Here is a 12,500-nt window from a genome sequence, read left to right on the forward strand (position 1 = left end):
AATACATATAATAATGAATAATCACGGTATTCACTGCACAGGCGTACCGTACACATGGATTGACAAGGGTTTTTACAGGTCGGTGCCAGTACGTTCTGTACTTACAGAATCAGAACTTTAAAAAAACTGCGAGGACCTCGCTACAATAGTTAAAGTGCAACCTATCTCAGGGCTTTACATAAAACAAGAGCGTTGGAAGCTGTAACAAAGGATCGAGAGAGTGACAGGCTTTAAGCACTGCCCAATCAATAAGTTAACGAGAATAAGTTACACCGAATTGTCCATCGTAATTAAAATATAGCCCAGAAAAGTCAGAACAATAGTGCCAATTGTATCGCTAGTTGCAATTTGGAGAGTTAAAGGCCTATTAAGCCTATGAAAAAGTCTTGTCGACGCGCCAAAAGAACAGCTTCTCTTTTATGAAAACCGAGTTGTCTGGAGTACCAAACACGTTTTCAAGACACTTGTTTTACACTGTACTAACTTCATGACATGGAAAAAATTTTCATTAATCATAGTACTTACATTGAAAGTAGAACCAGTCCCGTTTCAAAAAGTAGCCTTAATCTGAGACAGTTACTTTCATCTTCTAACAGTTTCTCAACTTGGATTATAACGGTTTTGTTTTGCTATGGGTGGAACGGGACAGAAACTAAAGGAAAGAGCCCGTATTATTTCCGTTCTTTAAAAAAATCATACGCTAATTTATTTTAAATTGGTTTTTTTGCCATGGGCTTTATTCGCGCGACGGCCATATTGGCCATAGACAATAGATTTCGTTTCCGAAGCCTCGAGTTGAAATGTTTGGGAACGAGTTTCGGTGATGCAAAACAAAATTTTCAATCCCTCGGGACTCAACATAGCCTGCAAACGCAGACGTATTTCCGGCGGAAATACGTCTGCGTTCGCAGGCTAGACTCAACATGGCCGCCGCATGAATTAAGGACCATTGTGTAATTATTCTGAGTTTTGCTGGACCATATTAAAAACGAGTTTAAATGCAATAGAAAGAGAACTCGGATCCACTTCAACAATTGCTGCTACAAAATAGCTTCCGATTTTCGTGGTGTTGAGAATGGCTTCTTGATCTCCCCTTACTCATTCCCATTAAACCGCATTGCCCTCAATGCTTTGAAGATAGAGGTATTACCGTACATACGACGTGTTAGAGTTCACCACCGTAATATGCGATAAAACAACAACCCAACAGAGTGACATTTATAACAGTGTTAAACATAATGTCTGCCGTCTTCTCCATTCTTTTGAGAATTCCTCCACAACTTCACTTTTTTTTCTTCAGAACACAATCGGAGATGGAGGAGTGTTGCAAGATTGCTCTTGACTGGCTAAAAAATTAGAAATAAGAAAATTTTGAGAAATACCTTTTTATATCTAAGATATCTCTGACATCACCTGTTGTCATTATTGTGCCACACATAGCCGCAATGACTTCTGTTCAAGTACTTGGCACGTTTACAAAATTATAATATAAAGTTGTATTTAACAATTATGATTCCATTAGCGTTGGATACGAGTTAATTGTAATTGTAATTGTAATTGGTTTGTTAAATTCTAATAAAAATGTTTGGATATTTGGAAATCTCGCTTTCTAGAGCAAGTAGGTACGAGATATGAGCTCATAGCCGAGACTTGGTGCACCAATCAAAACCCGAGATTGAAAAGTTACTAAAACTACAATCGTGGACAAGACACGCTGAAAAAACCATACTCAAACCGGGAAATATTCACTTCCGGTTGCCGTCCGCGTCTCAAAAACGTCGCATGCTTAAGTTCCTTATTGAGTCGGGGAAGGGGAAGGTGGGCATCGGTTGGAAGGGTAATTTTGTTAAGAATTTTGTCCACGATTGTAGATATCTCCTCTGTTTGCTTTTGATCTCTCAAAGTTTCTGATCTTTGGTGGGAAGATCACTTGGCCCTAATAATAACGATTAGGAGCCAGTTGAACCGTTGACTGATTGGATTGGAAGTTAGTTTGTCGTTAGAGCGATTTTCTATTGAGTTTCGAAAGTAATTAGCAAATTGCTTTGGGTTATGATTTCTTCACTCAGTGATTGGTTCAAAGTTCTCGCGCCACTTTTTCAACCAATCAGGAGTGAAACCGAAACAAAAACGAGTCATGGCTCGCGCGTGCACATTTTCCCACGCTTTGTGTCGGCTACGTGTAATTACTTCGAGTTTTGATTGGTTTACTGGATTGTCTCTGTGCTTTTTGATCGGCCAAAGTAATTACTTTGGTTTTGATTTTACGACACTTGATTGAAACTCACTCTAGTTGGTTCCATTCACCAATCAAATATTAGTGGTTTCCAGACAATTAAAGTGCTATCAGTGCATCCTTATAGCTTCTTCTTTTGTGCCGAGAATATAACTAATATATTCTTTCAAAACTGACAGCAAGTACACTGGAAAGAGAAAATAGATAACGTATCTTTCCCTTTTAGAGAATGAGATGGACAATTAGCATAGACAGCTAGAGGTCCCATTGAGTTCTGCCTTTATGCTGACTACAAACTGAAGATCAGGAATGACTTGAGAACTTACAACGTTTAGTCACACAGAATTTCCACAAGGGGTTGGCAACAATTACATTCTTCTTCCGGTAAATGTACAGGAGACCGACCAAACTACACATAGCCAAAGCGAGGAAACCAATAAGCGCAAGCAACCATAGTTTACTGTTCATTGTCCCTTCTTTCATGACATGGGTCGCAACTTCATACTTTTTTATGGATTTCACAGTGGATGTGGGGTGCACCAATGAAGTTGTTTCATTTACATCAGGTGCGCACTTCATGGTGTCGACATCATAGCGACAAACTCTATTGGCAGGCAAGCCGGACTGTTCCATACACTCCCTTTCTTTGTCGTCGTCTCTGCTGTCTGCACAGCACCAAGAGCATGGTTGACAATCTCCAGTAACCGCTCGATAGTAACTGCCATGAAAACAAATTGGTTATCTTTTTAGCACTCAGTATTTCATCTTTTCTGAAGAGTTGCAACGGTAATGAAATGATGCCCATCGATATGAAATTTGATAGAGCTTGCGGTACGGATAATTTACAATTATTGGGTAGGGCCGACTGAATAGGATATTAAGAAGTTCACGGATCAAAGAGGTTGTTATCTGAGCCAGCTAAACATCAACGAGGATGGCCCCGCCTGTTCGATTCGATACCTCTTTCTGACTAACTGCTTTCGAGGGATGCACTTCAAGTTACTGCCCCGCTTTTTAAAGTGCCTATCACCTCAACACACTTTTCCAATATATTTATTCTCTGAAATCGTCCCAAATACATGGTGTTGTTTATAGAACCTTTTGATTCAAATGTCACTTTTTTATTGGCTTTCAAAAACGGGAAAAGTGATCATACTTTGATCCATAACCGCGCAATGAAGGAGAATGGGTTCGATACCGGGTTGACGTCACAAATTAATTTGCATTGAGGAAATTCTTTGAAAACAGCGATGCAAATTAATTTGTGACGTCAACCCGGTATCGAACCCATTCCCTTTCATTGCTCGGTTATTAATCACGGTATGACCACTTTTCCCATTTTTCAAAGCCAATGAAAGAGTGAAATTTCAATCTAAATGTTCTAAAAACAACACCATGTATTTGGGATGATTTCGGAGAATAAATATATTGGAAAAGTGTGTTGAGATGATAGGCACTTTAAGCTCAATTTGTTATCAATTGCACTGGAAGACAAGAGAGCGTTGCTCAACCTACGGTCCAGGAAATTGAGCTCAGTACGATATTGTGCATCGTTTAGACATCAAGTCGCTATGAAAAGGGGAGATGGCACCACGCATGACGTCAAAGAATACAGTCTGCTTAACTGGCCAGTCATGGCTTACGTACTACGTTACGTCATTGGCGAATGAGTTGTAAAGGCCATCTAAGAAAGTCTACATTCTTTTCTCTTGCAGACAGTGGCTAGCTTATAGCACAAACTCGTTGCGGGAAGGGGTCTTGTTTTCTCAGTGACTAGAAAATTTGACCCTTTGAATGGATCATTACAAATTTTACACTTTGTCCTCAGTCAACTAGATTGTGTCAGGATTTGACTCCTTAGGTTTGACGTAAGAAAGCAAGTGCATTTGTTGCGGCGTGCTGTCGACGAAAAGTGTGATATTTTACTTCGCTCTTTTACATTGTGGTAAACATGCACCTCGAGTCAGTGAATTAATGACCTTTTTCAACATTTTAGCGTGTCGTTAACTGATACAACAAAACCTTTCTAGCTTACAAAAATTATTAATGACTGAAGATCAGTTATCTCGTTTTTTTTTTTTTCTCATTTAATATAAAAACTACTTCCGTTTTAGTGTTTACTGGGCGACACGCCTTGAAAAATGTCAATGTTAATAATACGTTCTCTTATTTCATACGGACATTTTACAAAATCACGACAAACGAAAGTTTGTAAAGGGTTAAACGGAACCTCCAATCCAATTTAAAAAGAACTTTAAACCACAGGAAACACTGTTGACAATTTGTTTAAAACCGTTTCAAAGAAAGCGTTTGTACAAGAGATCATGTCATGATCTCTTGGTTTGTTTCAGAAAGGAATGAACTTTTGAATTGCTTATTTGAGTTCCCGGAGCCGCTATTTTCAATAAGTGTGACGTATAACGGTTGCCCAAGAAATTAGAAAGTGAAATAAACGATTATAAAATTCCTTTTTTTGTAATGCAAACACTTACTTTGAGAGATTTTCAAATAAATTTGACTGTAAATATTCTTTCTGCAGTTTATGATTGTTCTTTTGTAAGCGTGGAGGCTCCCCTTAAATATCTCTTACCCAGCATTGCACTTCCCGCAAATTGCATTTTTTGTTCGAGTACAAGGACTGATTGTTTCCTCATTAGGGTCACAGATGGTGCAAGGCTTACATGAAGATATATCGTGCGTGTCAGAGTAGCTTTTGCCTTCCTGGCACTCAGTACATTCCACAGCTTCATCAGTCGTTATGCGTGATCCACACTGCGGGACTAACCCAAGACCCTCGGGACATTCTGGGCAGTTTCGGCATTCGATTCCCTTGGGAAATAACATCTTAAGTTGATTCCATCTGCACCTTCTTTCTGATGTTACTTGCCCTGAAACCTGAAAAAAAAAAAAACAGCGAAAGCCCACTTTCGATATATTAATAATCCTGTTAAGAGTTCGGACCGCTGCCCATGACGAAGTGTCAACCACAACGCGGCAAGCCGTACCGCAGATGTAGCAATCATGCCTGGAATACTTTGGCCTTTCATAGTTATGTCAGGCCTACTGTTTCGAATGTATGTTCGTCCTCTTGTATGGTATTTGCGCTGTTGTTCAGGGCCTGGTTGTTCAAACGCCGATTAACGCTAATCCCAGATTAGAAATTAACCAAGGAGTTCATTATAAACGTTTGGCATTATTGGTTGGTGAAAGTATTCAACTTGTCTGTCTTGTCTACTGTATTTTTTATTTAATTCGGGATGTAATCTTCTTTCGATCGTGCTTTTGTCAACTGACCCGTTAGGATTAATTTCAAGCTCAGTGAACAAATCGAATTGGCACAGGAATCTTCGCACTTGCAAGTAATTCACCTGACAACCCCAGGGAGGGGGAATTTAGCATCCCTACCCGTTTTCATATGGGAGTCCCCTTGGGCTTGACAATCGTAATTTGAAAAGTGCTTATTTACGCATGCGGTTTCGTTAATCCCGTGTGAAGGATGCCTCTGGGTGCTTTAGCAGATCATGTGCCGCATAATTCTTTACGACCTCCCGTTGGACCGGTTCAGGCTGTAGTTCTATTGTGTTTAGGATTAGGCTCCCTTGTATCTGTTGTAATTTTTTTGCGCCCATTGTTTTCTGACTGGTTTAGCACTATTGCGTCGAAGAGCTACTTTTTCGCAGCTTAATGTGTAAGCTGTTGCTGTATTCCGTTACCCCTGCCCCTTCCCGATAGGTCTGTTGTAGACGGCCTTCGAGGTCATCGGGTCGTCGGGTCGTCTTCGTCTAAGCCGGAGCGCTCCTCTTCATACAATGACCACAGGATTCATATAATAACAGTTAACTCACAAATAAAAGGAAAAACTTTGTTTGAGAACGTGGTTTCCCAAAATATGAAAAGCATCAAAAATATGCACGACCTTGCTTCTCTTATCTGCATATCTCGAATTCTCTGTATCGAAAGTGAAAGTGGATTAAGACATGAACAATGGTTGGGATGCTTTTGTACTTTGATCACTAATGTGATCTAAATTTGGCACCGCATTAATATTACGTAAAGTCACAATTTAATATGCGGACAGAGGAAGTAAGGTCCAGCTATGCTATTTCCCCTTTCACCACCGGCGCCATGTTGGTAGACGAATACAAAAGGTTTTTGTTAATCCACCATCACTATTCATGTATTGCACATTACATTATTGTTATCTGTGTCTCTAGAGATAGGTCGCAAACCACCTATATACAGCAGGAAATACCGTATTCATAATGATTTATTGAGAATATATTAATAAACGATTATTGGAGTCACGAGCAGGGCAAACTGTTGTGTGGTCCTGGGCATTGATTCGTTTTTAACTGATATTTTTAAAATTTGTGTCCCGCGAATGAAATGAAACGGTTGCACAAATAAGGTAAAGAACTGTTAGGAAAAGACCACCAGTCTCGTCACTTGAGCGAGCCTATGTCATGTGCAAACGAAACCATATATCCAATGAAATCTAGATGGGAAAGAGCATCACAAATTTTGTTACAGTTAAGACCCTCTTATGGCCATTTTGTTTTTTTCTTTTGTTTTCTCCTCGTGAAAATAACTTAAGTATGAGAAATCACTGCGAAAATCAGTGAACTTTTCATCCGCTTGAGCTTTTTGGTGATTTCCAACATAGCTGTCAAACCTTGGATGGAAAACAATTATTTTCATTACAGAAAATACTCAAAGCGCCAGCGTTGTAATCTCTACGACCCAAAACGTCAGTGATTGCTTCATAGATCAGCTCAAAAGCAAACCTGTCATTCCATTTATTGACTTAAGTTTTGCATAAAGGAGTACACGAATTATATGTCCCACAGGGAATTAGAAGGGACAGGGGTACGTGAGATTGTCCCGTCTCAGAAGAGCACGTTCCTGGCATAATTGTACACAAAAAGTGATAACTCATGATGATTCATCATCAGTGGTGACTAAACCGTAAAATAAAACTTACCAAATTGAGCATTGTGTACAAACAGAAAAAAGAAACAGTCAGCACAAAGGTGGCCTGGTTACCAAAGAGAGCGGACATGACGACGTTCATCCAGTTTCTGAAATGTCCAAGGAAACGTTAGCTCAGAAAAAGTCCGTAAAATTACAAGAGTTCTCATATGGATCAATACCCTAAGTCTCTTCAGAGCCGAGTGAAGAGCTAAAAGGTAAGAGCTGTACATTCGCTTGCATGCCTAGGTCAATCTACCCTGGATTCCAGAGGTTACTTTCTCGCTATGAAAAGAGCGACAAAAGAGCGAGTCTTTCTCGCTATGAAAAGAGCGACAAAACAGCGAGCCGCTCTGGAATCCAGGGTAAGTTCAATCTAAAGTTGCGAGTGAAACTGCGATAACGTGAAGTACTGCTAGATTCATATGTTCTTGACAACGTTGCTTCAGTAAGCCCTTTACTCCCATCATACTTTACAGTGTTCTAAGGGAAACCACTCATGCTAATGAACTTCCACGCACTTGCGTTTTCGTTGCACGTGTTAACCATTCTTTAGAGCAAAGTCGATTCATACTTCAATGCACTCCCCTCAAGAACGACTCCTAACTTCGTTTTAATTTAAAAAACGCGGGTTTCCTTCTAACCACAAATTCCCCCACAGCCGCTTCCCTTATCTCTGAGGAGAATTTTATAGGCTTTTCACATGTCTGTTTGTCCTTTTGTAGATTCTGCAATTTTTTTTATCTCTTGTTAACTCGTTGTTTGAAAGTCCCTCTTTCGGTAATACTAATTTTAGCCCAGTTCTTGGACACTTCCTGAAATCCCCAAGGACAGCCAAGATTCCATTTGAAAAGGTCTATTTCTGTGCGGTCACGCCAAAACGCACAGACTGTGCAGACCGTGCAGACCAGGGGTAAAATATGGCATTACCCTCACTATTATTGAGAGCTAACCGTAAACAGGCTAACCGAATGTTATTTAGGCCTAATTCAGGCTAACCGAATTTTCATTTTACAGACGGTCTGCACAGTCTGCAGTCTGCGTTTTTCAGTGCCCCATTTCCGTGTGGGTGTCAACGTGATTTTCCCACGATTAATTACACATTCCTTCTTACCTATTTCAAAATCTTGCGTTTATTTAATGCCGAGTATTTATCAACAATTCTAGATACAGGCAACAACTGAAACCTTCCTGAAAATTCAAACATTAAATTTTATAGAAATTGAAACTTAACGTGAAGAATTGAATGATCAAGTTTCAAATTTCAAGCGTACTTAATTTTGGAGAGAATCGCTTAGTCGTCTTGTCGTAAAATAACTACATCAAAAAAAGAATAAAACACTAAGCATAAAATGGCTTTAACCAATTCCTTACCCTATATTTTAATTGAGACGTAATTAAAGCTCAGGGGCACCCAACGGATCTGTTCCTCACATTATCTGTTCCCCAGAGGAATCTTGCTGGCTGGCAAAAATACAGGTGTTTCGATGAGCTGGCTGGGAAATTTTGTTATTGATAGAGGTTTTGCCTGGGAATTACTGACTTTTTCTAGCATTTCAACCCGAGCTGGCTGCAGAAACTCCAAAGACTGAGGACGACTAAAAAAAAAAAACCCTTCCCTCTCCCAGAGAGTAGTCACAAACGTACGACGGCTGGTCAGAGTGATTGCGCTTGTGGAAAAAAACCTGTTTTGTCCCGGTTTTGTCGCTTTTGTTCGGTCGTTTTGGCTCGAGGGATTTGAAAGCGCGCGGAATTCCTGGCTGGGAAATAAATTTGATCAGCTGGCTGGGAAACCAACCAATTTTATCTAGCTGGCTGGGAATTTTCTTGTGTGTCTTGCTGGGAAAAAGGAACAGATAATGTTTTCCCAGCAACACTGAAAGACACCTGAAAATGCCTTAATAACATTTATTTTCATTAACTGGGGTATAATAATACATTTTACAACAAATTGGTCGTTGGGTGCCCCTGAAAGCTGATATCAAGATCATTTGAAAATGTGCTGATGCAGGCGCAGTTTATGGATGACGGCGTATCGATCGACGATTCTGGAAAAGTCTCTTTACTTGAATTGGCAACGACATTAAGCCTTGAGATACCCATGTCTGCATTCAACTTTTTGCGGGTTAAGATTTATATTTTCCGGACTATTGTGTCCACCATAAGTAAAAAAATTCACAAAGACACCGTACTTCGTTTATGCTTACTCATGACTTCAGGAAAGCGCGCAATGCCCACGCAATTACCAAGCAACTTCTACTTTTCACCGAACCTGCACATAGATAATATGAACAATTGCTACAAATTTACCCACTGCAAGTCTCCTGGAAGCTCTAGATTTTCCTGGTTAAAGCCAAGAAGCGACTCTTCCTGTGAACGCAGAAGTGATACGCTCCGAAACTAGACAAACTATTTTTTGCGGTGATTAGAGATAAAGGGAAAAACCCCCCGCCCTCGTGAGCAAGAATGGAAGGAATGGTTGCGACAGACAGACAATGTCAAGACTGATTTTTTAATTTGGGATTCAATATTTGTATTCAATAAAGGCGGCAAAGAAAGAACTTAATTTCAGCAAGGCTGTCAACGATCTGTTTTTTTCGGCTCTTTGTCATACTAAAACCATGCAGCTCTTGTGAAATCTGTCGGCAATCATGCTTAGTTTATTTGTCTTCAATTCTTACTTTTTGAAACAAAGCGGCTGAATTTTTAGCACAGCAATCCCAAATCGAGAGGCCGGTCAGGTATTACAGCAAGTGGCATGCTTATACTTATAAAAATATGTTATCCTTACTCATTTTTAAGTACAATTCGATGGCTGAATACATACAAAGCATAAATCAAATTTTTGGCGCACAGAAGAAATCTCAGCCTATCGGTTTAATTTTGACTTGAACACGAAAACCCGCAAAGCTTAACCTACGATGACTCCACGATGCCGACGATGCTTCTGGTCACCCGGAAACCAAACTTTGATGACGACATGTATGCAGATATTGCGGACGTGACTATAAAAAGATGTCATCCCGTTTAGCCACAACAGCAAACAAACATTCGTAACCAAAGTTTATCGATGCCGGTTATTGAAGCCAGGTTGGATGAAAACAAGGCATTCTCACCTGGGAAACCTCCGGGATTCGAAAAATTTCTCAGTCAGAAAACAAGGTGGAATGAAAAATAATTGAATGCTATGGGTAATCTGAACCTCAAGCTGAGTAGAATTTTCTTGAGCAGTTGGTGTAAACAATGTCTGCTCAATTAAGCTGTGATATCTGACCGAATTTTCAAAAAGCTACCTCTGTAGATTTTCGCTTGAAAACAGGCGAAGCCTGTTTTTAAGCTACTGTGCTGGTCTAAAACCCAGTGGAGGGGCTCCGTCAAGACATGGCTAGATAAATTCTAGAGGCCCTATGCTACAATCTAGTTCTTAGCCGAAACTTGTCGGACCAAAGCAAAGTCACTTACGGAGGATGGGTAGGCTGAGTGTGATGTTAGTATGTCAGTCCTGGTCAGTATTTCTATATGACATTGCTTAATTGAAGAAATGGAATGCCTACAACTATGAAATAAAGGTTGTTCCTTGCTGGAATCATAGATATGTAAAGCAAGAACTTTTTTCTGCGTCTCAAAGTGCTAAGTTGTCAAAGCACAAGCAGGTACCTTTTTGTAAATTCAGTCAGAAAACAAAGTGGAATGAAAAATAATTGAATGCTATGGGTAATCTGAACCTTAAGCTGAGTAGACTTTTCTTGAGCAGTTGGTGTAAACAATGTCTGCTCAATTAAGCTGTGATATCTGACCGAATTTTCAAAAAGCTACCTCTGTAGATTTCGCTTGAAAACAGGCGAAGCCTGTTTTTAAGCTACTGTGCTGGTCTAAAACCCAGGGGGGAGCTCCGTCAAGACATGGCTGGATAAATTCTAGAGGCCCTATGCTACAATTTAGTTCTTAGCCGAAACTTGTCGGACCAAAGCAAAGTCACTTACGGAGGGTGGGTAGGCTGAGTGTGATGTTGGTATGTCAGTCCTGGTCAGTATTTCTATATGACAATTGCAGAAATGGAATACCTACAACTATGAAATAAAGGTTGTTCCTTGCTGGAATCATAACTATGTAAAGCAAGAACTTTTTTCTGCATCTCAAAGTGCTAAGTTGTCAAAGCACAAGCAGGTACCTTTTTGTAAATTCAATCAGATATATATATATAGATATATTTATTTATTTGCTTATTTACTGTTATATTTATAAATATATAAATATACATACAAAAATATAGTCATATTTATTATATGGAGGAGAGTGTTTTATTGGGAACTAAACCACTCGTAGATTCCATACGCCACTACATCCGGGACCCGAGTGGCGTATTTTCCGTATGTCACCTTTGTGAGTGTCGTATCGTTCAATGACGTCACGATTCCGCCTTTTTTTTTCCCGCCTTTTTTATAAAGCCCAGCCGTATTTGTAAAAGTTGACTACTTTGAAACACAATGAAATCGGAAATATTCAATATTTAGTCTCCATATAATGAAAAGAACATTACACGTTGGCTCGAAGATATGAATTTTATGTTCTCGTGGCAAGAACAATATCTCACTCGTTCGCTTCGCTCACTCGTGAGATATTGTTCTTGCCACTCGAACATAAAATTCATATCTTCTCGCCACCGTGTAATATCCTCTATATATCTATGTGTGTGTATGTATGATGCTACTCTGCGAGCAGAGTCTCTTTCGATCTTCCAAGATAAGACGGGAAGAGGAAAGAACACTCTGCCAGCCGTGTTGAGCATACGTTAAAAATTCAAACGTATTCGGGAGGACAGGGCTTAAAAACGGCTGATTGGTCGAGAGCCTTTTGCTGAGAAATGACTGTTGCATGTGAAATAAAAGTAGAGTCTCATTTGTAATTGGGTGGCAATTTGTGCAACAAGATTTTTTGGAAATTTCTTGTGCTTCAATTTGTTTTTGTTATTAGATCAATGACAATGTGCAAATATATTTGTGTATGTATTTAGATGTATAGAAGCGGTTACATCCTTAAATTTTTGTTAGCAGCCTACTCTCTCATTCTTTGTCACTTTCCCTTTCCTTTTCCGGCACCTCAATTCTTTTCCTCAGATCTCCACAGTCCGAAGTTTGGCTGATAGACGGGTATGAGCGCTATCCAGGGAATAGAAAATAATAGGTTCCCCCAACAGGTGGAAAACGAGCAGTTTCTGAGGTTACGCTAACATAATACATCATGAAGAGAAAAAAGTTTAAAACCCCTAACAAACTTGCAACAACAAAACATAAAC

At 39.7% G+C, this 12,500-nt stretch overlaps 1 protein-coding gene across 1 annotated transcript in view; it reads right to left on the minus strand.

Moving 5' to 3' along the window:
* The window catches only part of LOC138019420 (tumor necrosis factor receptor superfamily member 14-like), a 9,456-nt gene extending 853 nt beyond the window's left edge, over positions 1-8,603 (minus strand). Inside the window, exons 1-5 of the mRNA XM_068866198.1 lie at positions 8,319-8,603; positions 7,218-7,314; positions 4,827-5,131; positions 2,563-2,954; positions 1-1,346 (exon numbers count right to left, since the gene is read on the minus strand). The exon at positions 1-1,346 is cut by the window's left edge and continues 853 nt beyond it. Of these exons, the coding sequence (XP_068722299.1) occupies positions 1,297-1,346; positions 2,563-2,954; positions 4,827-5,131; positions 7,218-7,307 (837 nt within the window). The 5' untranslated portion in view covers positions 7,308-7,314; positions 8,319-8,603 and the 3' untranslated portion in view covers positions 1-1,296. The remainder of the gene's footprint in view (positions 1,347-2,562; positions 2,955-4,826; positions 5,132-7,217; positions 7,315-8,318) is intronic.
* Between the last annotated feature and the right edge of the window lie 3,897 nt (positions 8,604-12,500).

Source organism: Montipora capricornis, chromosome 2, assembly GCF_036669925.1.
Source record: "Montipora capricornis isolate CH-2021 chromosome 2, ASM3666992v2, whole genome shotgun sequence".
In the NCBI taxonomy this organism is placed as follows: Eukaryota; Metazoa; Cnidaria; class Anthozoa; order Scleractinia; family Acroporidae; genus Montipora; species Montipora capricornis.